The following is a 24,863-nucleotide window of genomic DNA, read 5'->3' on the forward strand; positions in this document are numbered from 1 at the left end:
GTTTTGTCTATTTTCTTAATTTATAAACGGTGTGCCTAATGTACCTGGGCATTCATGCAACGCCTGGAGGGCGCGAAGATACGATAGCCAGCGCGCACTTTGTGGCCAAAGCTTATGGTATACTTAGGCGTCGCTAATAATGGTTCTCATTCAAAATAACACGAGCGTTCAACAAATATCCCTTGATTATTCTAAACACTAATATATACTTATAAACATATATGTGAAATATTCAAAGACGACTCTTCTCAGAACGCCACATCTCATTCAGTAGACGGCTAGCATTGACTCTATCGGGTTGTGCCTCATCAAGAGATGTAACCCCAATAAGTCTCATTCCCGTGGCTAACTCCTCCGAGAGAACTACACAGGAAACCATGTCAGTAAACCACATCTTGCGATTTGGAGAATGGGGAATTATGAGAAAATAAACATACTGTCAATACATCTTTCTACCCCTTTCGAACCATAAGCCGCTAGCGCGTAAAAAAAGGGGCGGCCGACGCCTACGGCCGTCGCGCCTAAGCATATGGCCTTGAGGACATCAGCACCGTCGCGTAGGCCGCCATCGACGAATATGTCAAGTTTCCCTAATACTTCCGGGCAATACGTCCGAATTTCGAGCAGTGTAGTCAACGCGTCAGGTGCCGTGTGTGCCTGTCTACCACCATGATTGCTGAGCAAGATGCCCTCACACCCGTTCTCCAGCGCCAACTTCGCGTCCTCGGCACACTGCACGCCCTTAAGCACAAGGGGCCCACCCCATTCTTTCTTGATCCATGCGAGGTCTGTCCACGACAGTGACGGCTGGAAATGCCCCCTCGCCGGGTAGAACCCAGTGTTCCTTCCGACTCCAGCCTGTTCCGCAGCATCTTCAAGCCCGGCCTCAAGCGCCTCTGCTGCCTGCACTCGCCGGTCTGACGTGCGCTTTCCCAGGGTCGCCGTGTCGACAGTGACCCAGATGCTCTTAAAACCGGCGGCCTTAGCTCGCCTGATGCGAGCTAACGTGACAGCGTGGTCCGAGTGCACATAGAGCTGGAAATGGAGCTGCGAGGGAGGAAAATCAACTTTCTGGTTCGTCCTCTCAGCTTGACTTGACAGCTTCTGCTGCTCATCGTTTAGCGCTGCGACAATTTCCTCCATAGGCAGCGAAGACTCGCTGCTGATCATGCCGTGGGCCCCCCGGCGCGCTAGACCACGTACGAACTCGGCTTCGGCGTTTGGGTGGCCTCGACCGAGCAAGCCCATCGCCGATACGTAGAAGGGAAAGGGCGTGACGTGACCGAAGATGGCCGATCGTGCGGACACGTGCCGGACATCGCGGAGTATCCGGGGGCGGAAACTGACACGTGACCAGGAAGACAAGTTGCCTTGCAATGAAAGGCCGGAGTTGGCAGAACTCGAGATGTATGAAAACGAATTTCTAGGGAGCACTGCCTTTGCCGCTGCTTCGAAGTCCAATGCTGTCACGCAGTGTGCAATATGCGGCGGTCCGTCGGCAATAGGTGACGACGATGAACCTGGTGGCGGGGATGGAGATGGGGACGGGGGTAAGACCGAAGTTGTTACTGGCTTGCTTGATGATGATGTCCTCGCGAGTGATGCTAGAGCTGCAGGGTCTATCTCACCCAGGTAGCTCCCTTTTGGCAGGTATTCCAATACGTCCGGGGAATGAATTGCTCGGAACTCAACTGTAGCATCCTACGCATTTTGTTATTCGCAATTTCCTATAGAACCTGATGTCCTACGACCCTAGGAGTGCTGGTATAGTGAACCTAAATATATGATTATACATACCGTTCCCCCATTCTTCACCAAGATAGCCGGCCCTCCCGGGTGATCTCTCAAATACGGTGTCACATCGTAAACCTTACCGCTTACCACGATCCAACAAGAAGATGGTGTATTGTGTTTTGCTAATTCGGCGGCGTCTAACAACATGGCTTGCGTAAAATTTCGTGTGTTTTCTCAAGGCAGCTTAAGGGTTCCTATTGTTTAATATGCCTCTTTAGCTAAGGTGATATTTACACCGCAGATACCCCTTCTCGGCTCTGATATATTCCCAACCCCGCAATACCACCCCTGTTCTTATACTATTTTTGGTAGAAGCTGGCTTGACAACATGAGTTTAACTGAAGTTTGATTGGTCCGCCGCCAGCGGACATGAGTACCTAGATAAAGATATGTAGGCTGGATTTTCATCAAGATTGTTAGACGATTGCGAAAAAAAAAGCCTTTAAGACTTATGATCATCACCGTGGGAAATAGAAGTAACTACACGTCAAGCAGAACAGATAACTACACTACCTAACCACCGAAGAGAAAAGAGCTTATCGAACCCTCTCCTCTACAGCTAGTGTGATTAATACCTATCACTTCAACAAATGTGGAGTTCGCGTGGTGTATTGGTCTCCAAGAACTCACCAATAAGCGGTTGAACAACGCATTTGTTGACTATAGCATTGATATATTAGGTGGTTTAGACTCTTTATCTAAGGAATTCCTTTGTTTCCTATATTCTTATGCGCGTAACAGAATTTTACGTATCAAAGGAACATGCTTGCTACAGGAAGCAAATAAAGGAAGACACCTGTTGCGTAATCGAGGGTTATAAGACTTATATTAGTAAATTTATGGCAATAGGTGTGTGTTGTGGCTATTAAAGAGATGATCAGTAGGTCACGCCTTTTAATGGGACCATTATACATTACAGATGTGAACGTACACACTGAGTGATAGAAGGGCTACTTAAAGAAGATGTTTTGATGATTAGCTAAAAGGCCTCCGATCAGAGAACTACCAATAATCAGACCCAACTTCTACCAATTGGAGAAAATGAATGAAGTGGGAAGTCTGGGAAAGAAGGTGGAAAGATGGTAAGCTAGTCTATCGTGGTAAGTGTCTTATATGTACTTAGATACCTCCATGATACTCGTCTCCTAAATGGGACTGGATACCTGTGTACCGAGTTGAATGTGAAAGTTAGATTCTTATAAGTACCTGAGAGAACGAAGTAAAGATAACTTTGGGTTAAGTCCTTTACTGAGCACCTGGTAAGCTTCAAACTCAAAAGGCATAGACCATTTGTATCTGTATTATGTATGGAACAGGAAGTCAAGTGTCTATAAGCAATGCTCGGCCATTCACCACCAAATGACTCATACTCCTACCATAAGCCAATTAACATTCATACCAAGGCTTCTCATAACTTCGTACGGCACACCAAAAATGCATGCAGAAAAGGCCTACTAATAGGCTGCTGAAATCATATCCGACCGAAGACAAATGGTGCTTAGTGAGCCATTACCTCATGAGGCTTAGATGAATCACCAGCTGGTGTTTCGTCGACCTCCATGGCATCATCACCACCTTCGGTAGCTTCGCCCTCAACTTCTTCCTCGAGGTCATCTTCACTTTCGTTCTCGAGATCAACACTGCCCTCCTCGGAAATCTCGTCCTCCTCAGCAGGCTCTCCATTCTCCTCGACGCCTTCCATTTCAGCGTCTCCATCGGCAGCTGCAGCAGAAGCACTGGCCCCACCCACGTTCTCGGCGGCTGCTTCGGCGCCCTCTTCCTCAACATCCTCATCAAGCTCATCAGCTCCATATTCTTCGTCGTCGGGCTGGAGATCTGCCTCAGGCTGCTCGGGGGGGAACTCGGGGGGAGCAGATGCCTCAGAGTCCCTGCCATAAGAATTAGCATAAATCTAGTACTTAAAGTTGTTACACATTGAAGAAATTTTTTTATAAACATACCATTTGATAGCAAAACGCGTGACTCTTGGCTTGTCTGCTAGTACATTTCGGCGGATCTTCTCGACGATGGGTTTGGCAGGGGGGTCGGCATTCAGCTCATCAGACTCATACTCGTTGTTCACATAGTATCCAACACGAACAAATTCGCGGCCATCGTAGGAGCAAGTTAGGAGGACCACAGTAACTCCGAGAATGTCTGCATCGGGGATGCGGCTAGTCTTAGGAGCATCGGCCTCGAAAATGAACTTGTTGACACCGACAGGGATGGGACCAACAAGGAGGGAGTCGAGTTCTTGATCGTACTGGTCGCTGCGGGTCGAAATTAGAGGGTAATTATCAAAGAGCATGGTATGGTAACTCACGAAGTTGCAGAGCCAACGTAAGTCAGCTTCCACTCCAAATCTGGGCTGGTTAGCTAAATTCGATATTCAATTGACAGACTGAAGCATATTCATAGAGATATATACCCTTTTCAAGCTGTTCGAGACATTCAAAGGTAATTTCGAACACGTAGTTGTCCGTGAATTTGGCGGGGTTGTTCAAAATATTGACACCGAGTAAAGATACGACAGACATCTTGGGCGATTCTAGCGGTGTAATCTTGCGAGGTGCGTAACTAGGCTGAATAACAAAGAATGATGGATGATTAAGAATATAAAAAAGGCAGATTGTCGAAGAGAAGCAGTTGGGAGAGAAGGAAAGAAGTAGAGAAGTTGTGATAGGAGGTTGGCGGTGGGTGCTTCCTTAGTGTTTATTTTGCGACCTGGATACTGCCAGTTGCCAGCTAACCTAAGGGTCAAGCAGGGGTCCTTGTTTTAAAAAGGGCAACGCGCTTTTTTTTTTTCTTCGCAGAAAGCGCGTTCAGTGCTTGCATCAGGTATCAATAGGTACTTATATACATGACCTAAGTATAAGTACCTACATAAGGCAAGTTATATAAGTTAGGTACAACCACACTGAATGCCCGTGCGCTAAACTTAATTTGATGACAATGTACTTAGGTACATGCACACAACCTCTGACCCAGCTGTTTTTAAGGAAAACGAGATTGCTAACAATGACATATACCTAGGTATTAACTTACTAACAAATGCGTGTATATGGTATTAAAATCATAATAAGCATATATATTTAGATGTATATGTAAATTCATATTATGTATTAGGTAATAACAATCTTATACTAACAGGTGTATGCTCATTCTTTGTACACGTGGGGTATGATAGTATTTTTTAGGTACCTGTTACGTGGATACTCAAGTACCTAAGTCTAAGAAATACGTACTGGGCACTGGACCAATTTGAGCCGCGCTAATCCATTTGTGGTAAGGCTAGGATAAGAGAGATCTTTGCTTCCCTCGATAGCGCTATTGTTTTGTCAAGTGCAAGCTCTAAATCGTTGAGACCTACAACTTTTTTTTCTTCAATTGTCTACCATCTTCCCATCTGCGCAACGAACCTACCACTCTTTATTGATGCAGGTTCACAATTGTTGAAGACAGATATAGGCTAAAGAGCCATATTCAATACGTCTTCCTGCAATTGCCTTCCTTTTAATATATTAAACCTCTAAGCACTGTTAGCCGATTTGCCTCTGAACAGCTTGAGGATATACAGTCAAGTGTTGGTTTCGAGGGTACTAACGGCGCTGTAGCTACTCGTACTGGCCTTAGGAACTGTCACAGGAACTGTCGGTTTTTGCGCCACGAGAAAGCCTAAGAACGTCTCAATAATTCCTATAGACAGGCTGTATGATAAAATCGCAAAGTAGGGTCATTTTTCGTCAGCGTCGCGACCGAACTCACATACCCGACACCTCGATCCCTTTTACATTACCGACTGCCCTAACATCAGTACGGGACACTACTAAAATTGCTCCTCTTGTGCATAATGGCTTCGGAAGATTCTGGAGACGCGTCCGCACAACAGGGTGGTACTCCTACGTGGAGTGCGGAAGGTTGGAATGGTGCGACGGACAATATGAGCTCATATACTGAGAATAGCAATCAACATGCGAATGTTAATATTGATCACGCTCCATCTGCTGATGCATCTGATGATGAGGATGGTGGAGAATATGACCCAGAGTCTGTTACCATCACTACAGTACCCGATCCTATCGTGGAACGCCCTACGTCCGATTCCCCTCGTCCATCTAAGAAGCCTAAAACAGCAGGCGGCTTTGTTGTCGACGACTCTTCTGATGAAGAGGATGATGTTCCAGTCCCAACCTCAGCTCCAGCTCCCGCTCCCGCTCCAGCCCCAGTTCCGTCATATTCACCAAGCACTATAAAGCCCCTTCCCGCAGACGCTTCTGCTCAGCCTTTCAATCATCCACCCCCTCAGCAGATTACTACGCCCCAGGACATGATTACTGGTACCCTTGCTCAAGCGAGCGATGATCCAGTTTCTACAGTGGCCACGTCCAATGTAGCAACTGCTAATGCAACGCGCTTGAGGCTTCCTACTGATATTGTTGGCATACTTGAGGATCGTATCAAAGAGGATCCTCGGGGCGATCTCGAGGCCTGGTTAGCCCTGATCGAAGAGCAGAAGCGACGTCACAAAATTGAAGATACACGAGCCGTTTATGAGCGCTTTCTGAAGGTGTTCCCCCACGCTGTACGTATCCAGAATAACACGCCATTGCTTGCGATGCTAATATACAAGATAGGCGGAGATTTGGGTTCAATACATTGACATGGAGCTAAGTCTCGATAACTCCACGGCAGCCGAGCAGATATTCTTGCGCACACTAGAGGGAATACCCAACGTTCAATTATGGACGACTTATCTTAACTACATACGTCGCAGAAATGACTTAAATGACCCCACGGGTCGTGCCCGTCAGACCATAAGCCAGTCTTACGAGTTTGTTTTAGGTGCTATTGGACAGGATCGAGATGCAGGTGGTATATGGCAGGACTATATACAGTTTATTAAGAGTGGCCCTGGCCAGGTCGGTGGTGCTGGTTGGCAAGACCAACAAAAGATGGATGTTCTTCGTAAAGCTTACCAGCGCGCCGTCGCCATTCCTATGGCGAATGTGAACTCACTGTGGAAAGAGTACGACCATTTCGAAATGGGATTGAACAAGATGACGGTAAGTTCCGGCTCGATCTAAGTTGGAGACATTGCTAATATCATCAAGGGACGAAAGTTCATCCAGGAACGATCACCTTCGTATATGAGCGCGAGAAGTGCTAACACGCATTTGGAGAACATTACCCGTGGGCTTCAAAGGACAACTCTGCCCCGTCTTCCCCCAGCACCTGGTTTTGAAGGCGAACAGGAGTATCTTGAGCAGGTTCGACTCTGGAAAACATGGATCGCCTGGGAGAAAGACGATCCGCTTTCCCTACGTTCTGATGAGCCGGATATCTATCGGCAACGGGTTCTCTCTGTCTACAAGCAAGCATTAATGGCTTTGCGTTTCTGGCCAGAATTATGGGTTGACGCAGCTGACTGGTGTTTTGACAACGGCATTACTGGCAAGGGTGAACAAGACACAGGACTACAGTTTCTCATCGACGGCCTCGAAGCAAACCCCGAAAGCTCTTTAATAGCCCTCAAGCATGCCGACCGTATCGAATCTACTCAAGCCACGCCTGAGGATGACGCAGGGAAAGCTGCTCTTGTGCTAGCTGTTAGGCAACCCTGCGATCGAGTTCTTGACACTCTTTACGGCATGATTAAGAATCTGAAGGATCAAGAAGCAGCAGCTGTGGCCAAAATCGAGGAAGAGGCCTCTATCAATGCTGCTACCTCGGCAAGCGCGGATGTTGACGAGGATGAAGATGAAGGGGAGATTACGGAGAAGCCATCTTCGGAAGCAATAAAGAACTCCAAGATAAAAGCAGTACAGGACGGATTTGCCGCCCAGATCCAAATATTGTCACAACATATATCTTACCTTTGGATTGCCCTTGCACGGATTCACAGAAGGATACAGGGGCAAGGATACATCAAGAGTGACCCTGCTGTGGGAATGCGTGGTTTGTTCATTCAAGCCCGACAGAGGGGCCGGCTAACAAGTGATGTCTACGTTGAAATGTCAAATCTGGAATGGGATGTTTACCAAGAAGACGTGGCTACAAAAATCTATGAGCGTGGTGCAAGGCTCTTTCCAGAACAAGAGGATTACTTGGTTGAATACCTAAAGCATCTTCACAAGAAGCGTGATTTCACTAGTAGGTCCGGCTCAATTATTATATATGCAAGTTTGACTAACGCAATGCAGATGCACGAGTCGTATTCTCCCAAACTGTCAAACGGTTCAAGGCCAAGCCTGAGCTGATCCCAAAGCTGAGGCCGATATTTGCCTATTTCCATCACTATACATCTCGATTCGGCGAGCTGGCACAGGTCAAAGAGCTTGAGAAGCAGATGGCAGAGCTCTTCCCGGAGGATCCTAAACTTTCATATTTTGCAGCAAGATTCGACCTCGGCAAATTTAACCCCATCACTGCCCGAGTCATTATTTCATCCGCTAAACAGATGCGTCTCAAGACAGTTATGCAGTCTGTAGAAGGCCCACCGGTTTCTGACAGAGGTACCCCCCGCCCTACCCTCCAGACGGAGCGTAGCCCACAGCCACAGTTTTTTCCCTCTGTTAATTCACCCAAACGTCCATTCCAAGGCGATGACCAGGATGAATACCCTCCCCGGAAGTTAGCCCGCGGGGTCTCACCTCTCAAAGGCGCAGCTGGTCGACGACTTGATCAGCAACGACGGGCTCAGCAGGGCCAGGGAGTTTCCTCGCATACTAGTGGACCTACTCCTATTCCTCGTGATATCGCTTTCCTTCTCACCGTAATCCCTCCTGCTGAAGCGTTTCGCAGCCACCATTTCAACGCAGAAGGCTTGGTGCGCTTGATCCAGAATACTGCAGTACCAAGCTATGTTGAGTGGAAAGCTCGGGGAGAAGGCGCCTCGCGTAATATCTTGGCTCCATCTCACGCACACACTCGACAAGCCTCCTCCGAATACCAGAACTACCCGTATTCCACGCGAGATTCACCGGGGCCGTCTGGTCGTCCAGCTAGCCCATATAGCGGAATAAACCGTGGGATAGCCCAAGCATCAGCACCCTATCGCAATTCCCCCTTACGACCTGAATCGAGCGGGTCGTACGAACCGCCCCAACCCGTCTATCAAGCAGGTGTAAGCCAATTCAACCCATTAGCACAGAACATTGGCCCTGGAAATGCTGCGTTTGCTGCTTGGCAAGGAAACTATGCACCGCCTGGGCAATATAACGCCGGTCCATCTCAACAGCACCCCCAGCAATATGGCGGGTATTATTAATGCTAAATCCATATGGTGGTGACCCAAATGGATTTGTTCATCAACGTAAACGAGGGGTGCTATTCGCGGCGTTTTACGGAGGGGAATCTACACAATGTCTTGTGATTAACTGCATCTTCTGGAGTTTCTCTTGTCCGGGCTAGGTTAGCACCCCTGAAGGTCGGGCCGTTAAATAGATTCGTGCCAAGAGGTCAACCATTTGTTGTGTTTTAAGAATTAGTTTCTAGGGCTAAACCTGTTTAATAAGATAGGATCTATAGCCCAACAATAAACCAATAAATTTTACCTATAGTATTTTATTTTACGCAGTTTGGTACGTCTACTGGGTAGATTATTGTCAGATGACAAGGATTACGATAGGTATATGACGTGATAAGGGGTCTAAGATCTAGCTTGAAGCTATCTACCAGCTAGTCATTCGCTATGTTGTATATAAGGGGACCTTGGTTCCCTCTTAGATTTAGGAAAGGGCAGGCGTTAGTAGCATTCAAAAATATATACCATATGAGTTATACACCAGCTAGTCACCTGTCACTCCGCAGTGGTGACGTACCAAGGGCAGCCTCTGACAATTATAGCATAAACATAATGCCGACGCTGAATTTCGTAGATTGGGGCTGTGGCTCCTAATCCTATTTACCCCTTACAGCAAGTTGCAACTGTTTCTTACCTTGTAGAAACCCTTCTGTGATGTTACATTCTTCGATGCCACAGCTTCATAATCTTCTGTAGTAGAAACACATTGCTTTATGTATGATCTAGTCGGAAATATTTGCAGTGATACTACATCTTATATTTACCCCCATTATTTATACAAGGTAGACTCACTAGAAAACATATAATCTTGCCATACATACCCTCTTAATCTCCAGCCGACATTGGATTAGGACTACATTTTCGTACCTACCTCTTAAATATTTACCTGTATAAATATTTTTCTCAATTACACTTACTCTATATCTCCAGCTCTTCCAACTACTAATCCATGACTATTTAAGACTTTAAGTTCCTTTTATCTCCATTTGTGTATATCTGCTCACATAAAGTTAACAGGGACCTAATGTTGTTCAACTTTGTTCTTTCATTTTATGTGCTGCCCTGGTAAATAGCATCTGAAGTTCCTTCGTATGGAATCGTAAATGCTATATACAGGATCGACAATAATACCGCCCAATATGTACATACTTACTACTAGAAATATTACATTTTACCATCTATATTGCAATTCCCGCCCAGCTACAATGATCAATGTGTCAAGTAATGAACATTTACCTCGTACGTAGGTGATTTTAAGTGACTTTGCAACATGGTCACATTAATCACTAGGTAATCACAGCAAATGTATTTGGGCTTAGGTATTGCATTCTGTGAAACCCGTAAAGAGATTTATTCATGTACGTTCGTACAATGCGCAAGGGACATCCATAGGTACCTAGGTATTCTCTATGCCAGCTTCCCTTGAAAAAAAAAAACCTTTACCGTGATTTATCTAGGCAGTTGCATAGAAATGTCTTCATGTGAGTGCTTACCTGCCCCGTAAGTCGGTTTCGCCCAAGGATGTAGGTGTATGTTTGTAAAGTACATGCCAGGTACCTAGGTAGGCATGACTCAATTGTTCAAGCCGACCCAACACCTGGTATATACCAAGGCAGAGGAACAGGTAGGTACCTCGGTATGTGCACATAACATGTAGGTATACAATAGGTACATGCATGTAGCTACCGGTTGTTCTTTCCTTATAATTGGCATATGTGCCTTCCTTCCTAAGAGGTATCCAAGGCAACCTCACCGACGGTAACTTGTATACCGCCTTCTCATACCGCAAACAAACTTTACATTAAGAATCTCTCTTCCCAGGTTTCAAGACTTTCAAACTTCTTCCAATCTTCACATTCACATCGAATCTTCCCGATCATTAACCTCTTGCAAAGATCCGAACTACCTGCTTTTATCGTTCGCCAATAACTACGTCAAAGCCCAAAGTATGTTGATATTTCCTACTGTGATATTCTCAGACCTCAGCAAAATTTACAACGCTCCCCCCATTCATATCCTTAAACCTGATCCTTAACCCTTACCTTCGGTCGCGTCGCGTTTCGTCTCGTCTGCATAGCCAAGCTAATCACCAATTGCAGACAGGCTTGTTTACAACTCCTCTAGGTTACGTAGCCATCTTCAAACCATACGAACTTGCAGGTGCAATAGGTAAGTCTCTCTTTCTATTTATCAAGTGCCTCCTCTTCCTCATACCCTTTCCTCGTTTCTACCTCTTAGCCCAAACAACACGCATCAAATACCTCCTCATACGATATACATAGTAGGTGAGTCACATTGCTCTACAGCGTATGGTTTTACGGCTGCTGCCAACTGTCCTTTAATGCAAACAACAAGTCGAACACCCGCGCGAATACCCTCATCACAAACATAACGTCCCCACATACCCTAGTCATCCTCTTTCCTGCACAATTATTTATTCCTACTATCCCCTTGTCTATTCATATTTCCAATCCTACAATACCATCAACCCCCAAATCATTCAATCCTTGTTCGACTCTATATTCCTAATGCCTTTCTTCGATAAATCGAACTAACAAACTTTCAAGTTGCAGGTATATCTTACCTTCGCCTTTCCTTCTCATCAGCCACCTTCGAACATCAGCCAAACACCCTCCTCTGCCTACAAAGTCATTGAAGCAATCACTGACATCAAACAGTTTACTCAAGTAAGAAACTACAACAGGTAATCACATTCCATCCTTCCCTGTGTATCCCACACTACAGCCCTCCTACCTACCCAGCACACTAGACATCATCAGCTCTTCTACACATTCGCTCATAACACTTCTCACACTTCATCAATCTGAAGATATTTTGATATAATCGGACATCTCTCCCAAAGCCCCCAAAGCATCGTGATCATATGGGCACGCCTTCCAATCCTACACTACACATTATTTTCGTCTTTTTCCCTAATGTGTTCTTGGATCAGTGAACAAACTGTCCCATCCTATCAATATTCTACATCCCTTGTGCTTTTTACCTTCCGATCGTTAGAACTCTACGAGGTTACATACCACTAACATCTTTAGTTTTCCAGCAAGAGTCAGCAGCAAGGCACACTCTATTGCCATTAAGTCCAGTAAGTTCCTTTCCTTAATTATATCCTGACTCTTACCACAGAGGCAAACCTTTCGATCATCGTCAACTTGAACTTCTTTTCGCGTTATTGAACATTATTCGATCAACCCACCTACCCCTTTACCACTTGTTCCCTTCCCCAATTTCACCCCCAATATCACTGATTATAAGATCAATATTTCAAAGTCGATGACTTGACTTCTAATCCCTTGGAAGATCACGACCCATAAACAGTAGCTAATAGCTTATAGGATTGTGATACTCACTTGAGCCTCAGACTATCTACGCAAGACTTTAATTTCAGTATGTATTATCCTTCTGATTTTTATGCTTTTATGGCCAGCACAATACCCCACAGCACAGTTTCCATTCAATCCCATATTCCAAGCGTGGGATACCATAACTGGCTCCCCTCATATCAAGTCCTGTGGGCTCTTCAATCGCTTTACCTTCCTATCATCTATTTTTCGTGAAACCTCAAAATTTCTTTCCAGCAATAATTTTCCTTTGCGCTCTCTATTTCGACAACTCTGGAATTGCCAGGTTCTATACTTTTTTATCTTACCTTGTCTAATGGAAATTGGGAAATGATATGGTTTGAAAGTTTTTTCTCCCATGACTTATGCGTTCGATAAATTAAATCATCCAGCCCCAGGTTTTTCATTCAATAAAATACTAACTACATTTATAGGCGCCCAAACAGCCAATATGTCTGGCCGACCCTCGGGATCCGGTCGAAGCTCGGCCACTCCGGCTGGTTCTCGGCCTGGATCACGTGCTGGATCCCAGGTTGGATCTCCCGCTCGAGGTTCTAGCAAGCAATCTGGATTCCCTCAAGGCCCCGGATACGATCCTGCTCGCGATCGACCCGAGCTTACACCCGCCGAACGTCTTGGCAAGCGTTTTGACTTGCCAGCTGACGCATACAAGAAGGTACGTTTCTTTAATGAGCTTTGGGGTCATGTGTTCCCTGCAAGGTGCTTTGATTTAATTCTGATATCGCTCTAGGATGGTGCAAAGGAAACACGCTTTGCGGCCCGCCCCGGTTTCAACACCGATGGTAAAGCTATCAAGGTTCAGTTGAACCTATTCCCTGTCACCAGCTGGGTAGACAAGGAGGTCTACCAGTACGATGTAAGTATATTGCGCTTTCCCGCTCAGGTACTCTCTAATTGCGTGATAGATCATCGTATCCCCCAACCCCAAAGACTCCAATGCTCTGGTCAAGAAGGTTTGGAACACGAAGACCGTGACAGAGGAACTAGCAAAGAAGGGTGGCATGTGGCTTTATGATGGCAGCAAGCTGGCCTGGTAAGTATTTTGCATGTTTAGTTACCAATAATCTTAGCTAACCTGCACTAGGTCCTCGGAGAAGATTGAACGTAATGAAGCCCGCTTCACGGTTGATCTTGACTCCCTGAAGGAAAGGGCCGAGCATGAGGACATCGCGAAAAAGGTCGCAAAGACGAGTGTCTATAGCCTCGCTATTCGACAGACAACGACCATCCGCTTGTCATACCTTAAGGCCTATCTTCAAGGCAAGATCTCCTGGGACACACACGTCCTTGAATGCATGAGTAAGCACTATCTACGCGGCAATACGTATCAATGATACAAGCTAATATATTGGTAGATTTCTTCGACCACTGTCTACGCCAGTTCCCCTCAGAGCAGTGGGTCACTATCAAGCGTAATTTCTATGATCCTATGTTCCCTGTCGGAGCTCTTTCAGGCGACCTGGTAGTAAACCAAGGCATCTATTGTGCACCTCGCCTCAGCGAGGTAAGGGTCATTCCTTTAACACATTTGTCTTATATCCCGCTGACAGAAATGCGATTTAGTCAATCAACAGAAATGGAACTGGTCTTGCGATCAACGTTGATAGATGCCAAACCGCGTTTTGGCCTGTTGACAGCATTGACCAACTAGCCCTACGTCTGTTGAATGCGCATAAGGAGGAGTGGTCCACATGTAAGTTGTCATCTGGTCAAACATGCAAAACTATATTGACGTGCCTATTATAGGGGACGAACACAAAATGGCATTCAATTTGAGACCCAAAGAAGAATTTGACAAGAAGACTGGTAAAACCAAGATTGTTCCCTCCGAAGCCTTTACCTTCCTTCGACGATTGTCGAAGCTGAAGTTCCACGTGAACCATCGAGGAAAGCTTGGTAGACCTAAGGTCTACACTATCAAGAGCCTCACATTCAATGAGAAATTCGGTACCGATGGTGCGCATTCGCACACGATGACCTTTGAAAAGACCCTAGAGAATGGAGCAAAGAAGACAGTGTCTGTCTTCGATCACTACAATGATCGTTGGGGTATCCGCCTACGGTGGCCCAAGCTCCCACTCATAGAGTCTATGAATGGAAATCTATTCCCTCTTGAACTTTGTAATAGCGTCAAGGACCAGCGCTATACGTTCAAGCTGAACGCCCAACAGGTCTGTTTCAGGGATCCAAAACTCTTAATATATATTGTTTGGGAACTGACAAATTTCTTAGACCACGGACATGATCAAGGCGGCGGCTACCAGACCACCAAAGCGTCGATCTGATATCATTGAAGGCATTACTCACCTGAAGTGGTCTGAAGATCCTTACCTGAAGGCCTTCGGTATTCAGGTAAGCTCTTCGATGGTAGTCTCGGATGCACGACTTCTTCCAAATCCTGAGGTTGCCTTTGCCAACCAGAAAATCAATCCAGGTGTGAGCGGCCGGTGGGATCTTCGCGGAAAGAAGTTCTTGGAGCCCAATCGCGTACATCTACACTCCTGGAGCATTGTCTGCTGTGGAGAACACACCATCAGGCGAGAGGAGTTAGAGAATTTTGCCAAAGAATTCTCTGTGACCTACCGAAGCCATGGAGGCGTTGTCACCAAGCCTGCGGTTTGTCTGACTATCGGATTCGGGGATGGGAACTATTCCAAGATCTGCGAACAGGCATACAATTTGACGCAGAAGGCTAATCCTGAAATCGATCCTCAAATGATCTTCTTCATCTTACCAACCAAGAACCAGCTTGTCTACGAGCGTGTTAAGAAGAGTATGGATTGTCGATACAACTTAGTCTCTCAGTGCGTTCAAGCAGCCCACGCGAGGAGGGCCCAAGCACAGTACTTGAGCAATGTTGCCATGAAGGTGAATAGCAAACTTGGGGGTGTCACATGCAAAATTCCGAACGTGACCAAACCCAACCAGCCACCATTCTGGACTCGTCCCACCATGATGATTGGTGTTGATGTGTCACACGCTGCGCCGGGCAGCAGTCAGCCATCTATGGCCGCTTTAACCATGTCCATGGACAAACACGCTACACGCTTTGGCGCAGCCTGCCAGACGAACGGTTGGCGAGTCGAGACCATCCAACCAGACAACATGGAAGAGATGATTATGAAGCTTGCGAAGCACTGGGTCCAGATAAATGGTACCCATCCACAGCACATTTACTATCTCCGAGATGGCGTCTCAGAGGGCCAGTTCCATGATATCCTCAACAAAGAGGTAGTTAACATGCGCCAAGTGTTCCAGAAACTGGGCTACGGTACCCCTAGATTTACCGTCATCATTGCGACGAAGCGTCATCACGTCCGGTTTTTTCCTAAACCAAACGACAAGGCAAGCGGCGATCGCAACGGCAATCCACTACCTGGTACGTTGGTGGAACGAGATGTAACCCACCCGCAGCATTTTGATTTCTACCTTTGTTCGCATGTAGCTATCCAAGGTACTGCTCGTCCGGTTCATTACCAAGTCATTCTTGATGAGGCTGGTGTCAAACCCAATGAACTTATGAAGATGATTTACCAACAATGCTATCAATTCTGCCGCTCAACTACGCCGGTATCATTACACCCGGCCGTCTACTACGCGCATTTGGCATCAAACCGTGCGCGCTCACATGAGGATATCTCCCCGGAAAAAATGGTCATGGCGTATGCCAAGCCGGGCTTCCCATACGTGAAGAGCGACGGAGAGATCTACGAAGAGGCCGAGGAACGGGTCAAGGCAAGGCCTCCCCGCCTACTATCGATGGCGAATACTCGATGGAAGATCGACAGGATCGCCTTTATGAATACTACTATGTGGTATGTATAAGCATACTCGGAATTCAATACGGTATATACTTGGTTCTTCCGAGTATGCATTGTTCCCGGTCATGGCCCAGCACTTCCCTGGGTTTCGGCTATCTGGTTAACGGTACACTGGTTTCAATGACTTCGACCCGAACCATGGCACTTCCTTCAGATCACAAAGGAACTAGTTACTTCGAATTCAACTAGTTTCCTTTTTAAATCCCGTGATGTGTCTCAACCATGGTATCAGTGTTGTTTTCCAATTCTCATCAAGTACTTCTACAGATTGAGATGAGAAACCTTGCAGTTCTTTCTCTCGAAGCGGCAGTGCGATACTCTCTTCAGGAGACATTCCTTGCCAACACCGAATGACAACCCTCAAGGTCCGCAAGTCATTCTCTTTCATGCTTCACTACGCATCACATAGTTATGGTCATATGGATTCTCTTTGCTTGCGTTGCTTCTATTGTCCTTTGATGCGATGGATTTCCTTCTTAATAGTTAACGTCAAGGCACCATTTCTACCTATAACCTCAGGCAAGATACATAAGCTCGCACAATGTAATTGCACGAGAAAAGGCAATAGGTTTCGGATCATGGTCGGGACCTGGAATGGGATGGTAGTCAGATAGCTTTTCTCAATGTTACTAATGCAATACAACGTTTTCTCTCTATAAACCATGACTTCGTAATTACCTAGATACATACTAGGCCTTGTCTAGATGTAATCGTATTGATAAGGTACAAGAACCACATACAGCTATTCGAACCTGATTGCAGTGAAGGTCGACGACGAGGTATCCAATTGATGGATGACTGCATAGGTAGGTGCCTGAGGAGATAGCTGCTCGTCATTGCGCAATTCCAGCCCGTTTTATTACACGATCAGCCCTTGGTTACATCCCTGGGAAAATAGGCCTTGCACAGGCTATCGATATTCCTAAAATGGTACATAATCGGGTTACTCGTGGATGTTAGGGTCATAGATTGACTAGCTCACGGTACTATGGGTAAGGATAGCGCTTCTGTGTGATGCTGTGAACAGGACATACATACAAGGTTTTGCTCCTCCTCGCTTCGCTGCTAGTAACCGACACTAGGCTAGTTGAACCAATCATAGCTAGATATGAGGCACTCCACTTCCCTAATCGGCTCGACGCTCATGTTCCTAGCCAATCATCATTTTACGCTTTATTAAACGTTTGCGTCCAAACACAAGCTACCGTAGTCCTGAATCTGCCCGGGATTAACGCTAGCATTCCACACAACAAAATTATCAAGGACCAACAGGTGAAAGGGTCGCTTGTAAACACGAACATGGTATACATCTCCAAGTAACAAAATGATGCGATGCTAGAATGTAAGCACAGTTCTACTGAGCATCCTACCTCAAACCGCTCGTTTTTAAATGTTGATCTGATATTACCTATCAAACAGACCGCGAAGAAGCCCAAGTAATTAAAACGGTTAGTTTTACCCCAGATTTCATCTTCGTGTAACTCCCCCATAATTCTATTCTTAGATTACCTAGGTACGTAGACGCTTTCGTCATCAAGTACGATAAAGAATGAAATTACCGAGGTGGAGAATACGAGGAAATTTAACAATTAACTATGATAGAATTAAGCTCACCGGTGAGCGCATGGAAACTATTTAGGCCCTCAGGTAGGAGAAGAGAAGTAAAAGTATTTTTTTCGACAGCGTCTGCGCGGCGATAAGACGACAACTAAGGTTAAGGTGCCTTGAGACAATACGAAGACGCTAATCATAGCAGTATACGGGGAAATGACTGGGAGTCTAGTTCCGTGCATTGTGGCGGGGCTTACGTGGAAATACACTAGGAACCGTGGGATGATGCCATCGATGATGAAGCACGCAGAGACTGTTCATCGTAAAATATTCTTTCTCTACTGGTTTAACCTAGTAGACTGTAGAAATAAAACCGAACTTCAAAGGTCGTGGCCTACTAACGATCTAAGCCACTCGGGCGATGCAATAGGTCTTGATTCTCGGTCGGCTACTCCCCTTCAAGCACTCGAGGAACTTCTTACCCATGTTCTGCGTCTTTTTTTGAGACTATTTTTATGAGAAGGCATTATTAGTAAGTTCACAGGAATTATTTAATATAAAGGAAGCTGTTATAAATTTATATTCCCCTTCTAAAAGGATGTACTACTCGAGCGCTCTTTAACGATTACAAGTTTCCCAACGATGTATCAGTCCCTTTGCTAAGCTCGCCATCGCTTCACATATCGGAAGTCATCGCAATCATCCCCAACGCCTCTAGTTGCTAGCTTGTTAATCCCACTCAGTATAACATATCGCGGGATATCTGTCCTCGCAAAAAAGGTCTTGATCATCCTCGACGGTAGATTCTGCCCCCGGGGTGGATTTTACACCTGGAAAGTAAGGCCACGGCTTAACGATGGTGTTTTCGCGTTTTTTAAGAATGTTACTTCCCTCCCAGGCCCCCCGGAAGTGACTCTCACACAGATTCCTAGAGGAGTCAAGGGTTAGAATTCATTCATAATATATTACGAACGTAAGTGTCGGCGAGTGGGTACTTTTCAAACAGGACATTGATGTCCTTGAAAGGCGGAGCCATTTCGATGATCTGGAGCTCTAGGGGATCCACCGTACGAAGAATCGGCAATGTGTTTTTCGGTAAATTCTTAAGTTTGAAATGTCTAAGTAATATATGTATAAACTCATGCCTATTGTCGTGAGTATTCATCTTTCCGGTCCTGCATGGAAATATCCTGTAAGGCGCTATGATGGTTGCACTGGGATTAAGAAGATTGAGAAAATGGCCGGGCCACCCCTTGATACCAGGGGGTACAACGTATGAATGAGTGTCTTCTTCGGGAAGCTTTATATTTTACTTTGTCAGTATGTTTATTTCACATTCGCGTTCTGATTAAACGCGACCCTAGGGAGAACCCCGTACGTACCAAGATGCGATCGAAAAAGCACTCTTTTAAACGGTGAAGAGAATCGTGCTCTACGCGGAATTCGATATTAAGAGTGCGCATTCGGGCGTGGAAAGTAGTGATAATGCTTCGCAGGTAATAGAAAAGCTTGCCGTATATATCGTTCTTTGTATAGCCAGGGGATGCCTTCTTGAACTCGGATCGAGACCAACCACGCTCTGGTCCTTTTGTGTCGTCAAGAAGCCATGTAACTACGCCGCTAGAGAAGTCGAAAAGGGTGCTGGGACCGAGTTTTCGGGGTGATTAGTTGTCATATAAGAGGCAAAGGAAAACAATAAAAATTTAGGACATGAAGCTATTGGGGGAGAGGTACTCACACGTTAGGCTCGACCATGTCATGCAAAGGCCGGCCCATGGGTAACAAAACTCCTTCCTCCCTGAATCTGACGTGGCAAGGACGCTCGGCAGGCGGCTGTCTGAATAAGTAACGTTCTCTGCTATCAAGCCTGCTTTCACAAGAGACTACGGCGTTCCGAGCAGATTTGGCCTCTTCCCGGTTTAATTCCCTTTCTAGGTACCTTAGTAGTTTACGCCAGTCTGTATAACGTAATTTAAGGCTAATAGACTTAGAAACGTCCGCTGTCTCTCCGTACATCCTTAGTGTACACACGTCACTTATTTTATCCGCGAGGAGCCTCTCTATGTTATCCTCGAATCCATACTCGGCGCGAATTTCGTCATGTAGCGGCCCGCGAATCCAGTTGTCTAACGATTTTGGTATGAAGGCAGAGTACCATAAGTGTATGGTGTTCTCTGCCGCGAGTAGTACATCGTCGTCATTGAGAAGATATGTAAGAATTATGAAGGCGCGGGCAACGACGTTGAAATCTTTGTTACTGATTACAACTGCGACTTTCTTCGGATAATCCTCTGGGATGCCGTTCACAGTCAGCATGACATTTCTGAGGTCCCCGCAACCTATATGATAGATATTAATAATGTTCTGCTATTTAGTCAGAGCGTGATAGTACGTGCCAATGAATAGTAAACTTAAATCTTCCACAAAGTCTTTTTTCTCGTTGGATTCAAGCCGGAGTATATCGAGTGCAACAGACCTTCCCTAAGGTTGTCTTCGAGCCGAATTTAAGTGCGGAGGATATTGTGTGAAGAATGAGGGTAATCTATCTTCTTGATACCAGGTGGGACGCCAGTCGGGGTTGCTGTATGGAGATTTGCAGACATTCTGGTGCGCAACATCTTCCTTCTGGCATTCTGCTGAACAGTATTGGACTAGATAGCAGGAATTGCAAGCGAAAGTGGCAATATTGTGACAAAACAATCTATCGCAGGGGAATTCCAGTGAAGACATGATGAGAATATGTTTGATTAAGGGCTTAAGTCTAGAATTCAAAGCGGATGCTGATGGTCGAATAGCTTTGTTCGTATAGTAGATGTGTTTATGGGATGTGTGTATGTATTGTAGAAGATGTACTTACATGTAGTATAGCATGTAGTATAGGCCAGGGCACTTACCCCCAAGAGAAAGAAACAACTACTACCTTACCTACATTTCATATAACGTAGCAAGAGCATCCATGTCTCATAATAAATTGTACTGTACGTAACGTACTTGAGGCATACATGTAGGTAGGAACTTTGTATCAATTCGTTTATTCATCAAGGTTCGCTTCTTTGGGTATCATAGCTGTCTCATCCGCTTTCCACTCTCAAGTTCCACCACTTCCAACCCTTCAACCTGCTCAATTCTCCCTAGACTACGCCTGCTGGCCCCTGAGCTGGATCGCGATATCCTGTCACCATTTAGCAACGCCTCTCGGCTCTCTCCAATCTTGTTTCCTCCCATCCCGGCGCCTACATCTTCCTCATGGGCTTCTGGTACGCTGTTTAGACTATGCGCCCTTGCCGTTGCAATCTGCGCATCTAATGATGCTATGGAAATTGTGGTAGTAGTGGTCGTAGTGGTCGTAGTACTACTGCTACCAGTTCTACTAAGGCTCGCCTGCATGCTCGCCTGTCTTATAGATAGCGAATCCCCCCTAGGTCTCGACTGCAATACGGGTACCGCCCCTGAGCTGATCACACTGTCCCGTTGATCGCTAGTATCCTCCCAGCCAAACTCGACTCCCAGTACCCGTTCTACATCAGCTTTAGTATACGAGCTTGACCGGTGCCGTACATATTCGTCAAATTTCGTATCACGCTTATGATCGTAGCTCATGTGGCGCTCCTTGTGGCGCTCCATCATCGGCTCTACCGCAGGCGGAGTCGGTTGTGGTGAAGGAGGGTGGCTACTAAGTGCCAAAGAGATACGGCGACTGGCGGCAGATAGCGATCGTGGCCGAGTTACGGTCACGGAAGGATTTGTTGGATCATACGGCACGGGAGGTTCAAGCCACGACGATCGGTATGCTGTATCTTCGGGTTCCTCAGAAGTAGCATAGCCATAAGGCTTGATATTGCCGGGGATATGATAGTCGTCATAACTCAATAGTCGACGGTAGATGATGACCGAGTAGAACGTAGGGATAATCGTAAAGAACCTAAAAGGAAACCCGTCAGCGATTCTGTTCCACATCCTCGAGATGCTTACAACTCAGGCTGTGGCTTACATGAGGATACAGTCCATAACCAATCCAATCAACGAGTATCGCCTGTCGGCATACTTAACATAAACCACAACATCAAGTGCTAGAACAGCAGATGTAAGAGCTAGGTTTATGATGTTCCCAAATAGCAACGGCAGCGGTGTCAACACCTCGGCAATAAACTTCGCTATCGAAACAAATACTATGACAAGGGAAATGAACGAAAATGAAACGTTGACCGTTTCCCATCTACAATAATTAAGTTAGCCAAGCCATCTCTTGTAAGTCATGGATACATTTAAAGCTAATAACCAAAGATGAATATCTTCCAGCACTTACACGAACTCCACTGTAGGATCGTCGTTTTGAGCTTGTTGATCTCGCCACGTTTTCAACGTCCTAGAAAGTCGGTAGGAAAATAAACCCATCATTCCTAGCAAAATTAAGATCTGGACAGCCCAGCACGGTAGAAGTATCCTCTTCCTCCACTTTGCTCGATCGAATTGCGCATTGTCCCGATGTGTATAACCCATCTTCAACTTCGAATGCGTCTAATGCCTCCTTTAGATATTTTGGAATAGCGGTCGATCAATCTCGTCTCAAGACAGTAGAAAGGAGTATTTGGCTTTTCTTAAGCTCTTGACTGATATTTTCCTATAACACGTCTTAGGATTCCATTTTCCGGAGTAACAAACAGTTATAAGGTTATGGCGATCGGTATCGTGGAGTGACTGGTACGTAATATAAAACGGAATCTAATGCAGCCCTACGAGACAAACCCGCGTGGGAGGGATAGGTTCTATATAAAGCCCCTCACGCAAAAAATAAATGGGTAGGAAAGCAAACATTGACCATAAGCATACCTAAGCCTCAGCAATCCCCATCACGCAAGTCCTATCCAAAGCAAGGTTCTCATTGGAAGCCCCAGTAGGCGGCATTGGTGGAAATTACACCAACCAGACTCTATCTTCAGCTAGAGGGGTTTTGTCCCGGACAAGGCATACAACTACATATTGCACAAAGACTAGGTAGGTATGAGAAGAGGCGCCCGTTGACAAGACAAAAGCTTGTACTATTGTCAATACAAAAATACAAAACTAGAGAAAGAACGTCTTGCGTTGGTGCCAACACCGGCTTCGGTAGGAAACAATAGTGATTGGATCACTACGTGATTCGTCTGACGACTACATGGCATCCACCGAATCCACATCGTGGGCTCTTGCTAACCTGAGATGGGCTACGGTAGGGCTTGATGATGAGTTGCGGCTGAGTTTGAGCTGGAAGACCCTTGTTAAGTCGGCTACATAAGCTGCATTTAGGTATCCGGAACAAGGACCCAATCACGCTCATTGCTATCATGGGGAATGGAGACTCGATGAACTGTTCAACGGAACCGACGAATTGAACTTGGAAACCTGGCCCTACTTGCAGTTTGAGTAAGCATGGCGGCGCAGATGCTCTTCATAGGGACTAGCTTTGTAGGTATAACAACGCACGAAATCCTTTTACTCGCCGTACGCGATGAAAATCAGTGGATTATTTCTTCGGTATTTGGAAGCCAGCCCCAGGTTCGCGAAGCTCGCGGTAGCGGGCGGCACAGGTTTTGAATTGGCGATCAAAACATAAATTTCCGGTACTGACGGGCTCGATTACGACGCGGTGGCGGTGCGGAGATTCATTTGTCCCGGAATTCTAACGATGTAAATGTTTCCGCTGTTCGTACATCGTCAGTGTTGTTTACCCCAGTTCTTCCAAGGTAGGGCCATCCTGACAAACCAATAAGGGACTTTAGCCCTATGGAGTGTTACTAAACTTGGATGCAGCACGGTTATAACAAACAATGATATGCTATATTACCTAGGGATTCCATCGCGCGGCCCGCAACTGGGGCTGTGCCTCGTCGGGATGACTCCGAATTGGTAATAAAGATCTTTTGAAATGAGCCGAATTTAGAACTTGCTAAGGATGGTCATAATTTGCAATGAAGAACTGAATAGCTTCTCCATACCTTAGTACTTACATGCAATCGCCTGATTAAAACATCAGGTCATTAAAGAGAGGGGAAAAGGCCATGTCATCACATTATCATTCCTTCGTTGGCGAGTTCGATACCCTGGCACCCGGCTACCAGATACATGGTCTACAAAGGTCATTTGAAATCCCTGATAACTAGTTCTTCACCGACTCGACAAACTCGAATTATTCCTTCTATCTATTGTAGATATCCTGTTAAAAGGCTACCTTCATTGGGGATAGCATAGGGCCTCGCCTTCGTGGTTATAGAGGATGCCAATACACAATATACTTACCGCGGGCATTCAAAGTTAATCCAGCACGATGTAAACGTGAGACGATTCTAGGTTTGGGTGATAAATATTAACAAGATATTCACAAATACTCTAGGTATAAGTTCAAGCTCGGCTCGAAATATCGAGCCCTCTTCCACTCTAATTCCATTATTCATTCATGTGCCTCCTCCATGTGGTTGCTATTCCCTTGACGCCAATAACCATGCTTCATTAGGTTGTATTTCTTGAGGTGCTGCAATGGATTCCGAAGATACACATCGAACATACGATGGACTCGATAGTCTTCACCCATGCTACCTGCGCCGCATTTAAATGACGTTTATGCGGCTGGGTCCTTGGTGACATCCGCAGCGTTGAAAGCAACGACGTTTCCGCTAGCATCGACCATGGCTGCGGTCTGGACTTTTTCTCCAGCCTGTCGTGCAACGACAGCCTTCTGCGACCGGGGCACTTTGGCTATGATAACGGTTAGCATACATGCATCATCCCATTGCATTGATTCCTGTCAGCTTACTGAGCTCCGCCATGGCGACGGTGGTGAAAAGACCGAAAATAATGGTTGAGACCTTCATGTTGACTGGTTTTGAAGTTTTTTTCAGAAGATTGAAGGAATGGTATAGGTCGGCCGGCGACGAGCTTGTGTGAATATGCTGCTAAAGCGAACGGAAAAATTGATCAACTAGAGTGATTATAACTCGCAGAGGATGAGAAAGAAAAAAACAGAAACACAAAACAAGA

General features: G+C 45.9%; 7 protein-coding genes across 7 annotated transcripts; 2 read left to right on the forward strand and 5 right to left on the reverse strand.

Annotated features, from left to right (window-relative positions):
* Positions 1 to 180: 180 nt before the first annotated feature.
* Positions 181 to 2,005, reverse strand: F5Y00DRAFT_237536 (FMN-dependent dehydrogenase-domain-containing protein). Its single transcript, XM_048007830.1, has 3 exons — positions 1,798 to 2,005; positions 438 to 1,701; positions 181 to 363 (listed from the first exon to the last, which is right to left on the reverse strand). The coding sequence occupies exons 1-3, from the start codon at positions 1,939 to 1,941 to the stop codon at positions 233 to 235; spliced, it is 1,539 nt and encodes a 512-aa protein (XP_047864691.1). The 5' UTR covers positions 1,942 to 2,005; the 3' UTR covers positions 181 to 232.
* A 1,069-nt stretch (positions 2,006 to 3,074) lies between these two features.
* F5Y00DRAFT_237537 (histone deposition protein Asf1) lies at positions 3,075 to 4,732 on the reverse strand. The gene is made up of 4 exons (XM_048007831.1): positions 4,223 to 4,732; positions 4,118 to 4,157; positions 3,756 to 4,064; positions 3,075 to 3,683 (listed from the first exon to the last, which is right to left on the reverse strand). The coding sequence occupies exons 1-4, from the start codon at positions 4,329 to 4,331 to the stop codon at positions 3,293 to 3,295; spliced, it is 849 nt and encodes a 282-aa protein (XP_047864692.1). The 5' UTR covers positions 4,332 to 4,732; the 3' UTR covers positions 3,075 to 3,292.
* Positions 4,733 to 5,734: 1,002 nt separating this feature from the next.
* Positions 5,735 to 9,061, forward strand: F5Y00DRAFT_253231 (uncharacterized protein; the record flags this gene model as incomplete). The annotated part of the gene is made up of 4 exons (XM_048010028.1): positions 5,735 to 6,376; positions 6,429 to 6,857; positions 6,906 to 7,944; positions 7,995 to 9,061. The coding sequence occupies 4 exons, from the start codon at positions 5,735 to 5,737 to the stop codon at positions 9,059 to 9,061; spliced, it is 3,177 nt and encodes a 1,058-aa protein (XP_047864693.1).
* A 3,846-nt stretch (positions 9,062 to 12,907) lies between these two features.
* Positions 12,908 to 16,475, forward strand: F5Y00DRAFT_269980 (Piwi-domain-containing protein; the record flags this gene model as incomplete). The annotated part of the gene is made up of 8 exons (XM_048012531.1): positions 12,908 to 13,132; positions 13,208 to 13,333; positions 13,383 to 13,510; positions 13,562 to 13,776; positions 13,833 to 13,981; positions 14,041 to 14,170; positions 14,224 to 14,648; positions 14,710 to 16,475. The coding sequence occupies 8 exons, from the start codon at positions 12,908 to 12,910 to the stop codon at positions 16,300 to 16,302; spliced, it is 2,991 nt and encodes a 996-aa protein (XP_047864694.1). The 3' UTR covers positions 16,303 to 16,475.
* A 2,103-nt stretch (positions 16,476 to 18,578) lies between these two features.
* Positions 18,579 to 20,165, reverse strand: F5Y00DRAFT_262234 (uncharacterized protein; the record flags this gene model as incomplete). Its single annotated transcript, XM_048011349.1, has 4 exons — positions 18,579 to 18,777; positions 18,845 to 19,149; positions 19,232 to 19,490; positions 19,588 to 20,165. The coding sequence occupies 4 exons, from the start codon at positions 20,163 to 20,165 to the stop codon at positions 18,579 to 18,581; spliced, it is 1,341 nt and encodes a 446-aa protein (XP_047864695.1).
* A 744-nt stretch (positions 20,166 to 20,909) lies between these two features.
* On the reverse strand, positions 20,910 to 22,349 carry F5Y00DRAFT_262235 (uncharacterized protein; the record flags this gene model as incomplete). The annotated part of the gene is made up of 3 exons (XM_048011350.1): positions 20,910 to 21,771; positions 21,841 to 22,065; positions 22,156 to 22,349. 3 exons carry the CDS (start codon positions 22,347 to 22,349, stop codon positions 20,910 to 20,912), a joined length of 1,281 nt encoding a protein of 426 aa, XP_047864696.1.
* Positions 22,350 to 24,444: 2,095 nt separating this feature from the next.
* Positions 24,445 to 24,697, reverse strand: F5Y00DRAFT_262236 (uncharacterized protein; the record flags this gene model as incomplete). The annotated part of the gene is made up of 2 exons (XM_048011351.1): positions 24,445 to 24,581; positions 24,640 to 24,697. 2 exons carry the CDS (start codon positions 24,695 to 24,697, stop codon positions 24,445 to 24,447), a joined length of 195 nt encoding a protein of 64 aa, XP_047864697.1.
* Positions 24,698 to 24,863: the final 166 nt, after the last annotated feature.

The sequence above is a fragment of the Daldinia vernicosa genome (assembly GCF_022497035.1).
Source record: "Daldinia vernicosa strain CBS 139.73 unplaced genomic scaffold F5Y00scaffold_24, whole genome shotgun sequence".
In the NCBI taxonomy this organism is placed as follows: domain Eukaryota; kingdom Fungi; phylum Ascomycota; class Sordariomycetes; order Xylariales; family Hypoxylaceae; genus Daldinia; species Daldinia vernicosa.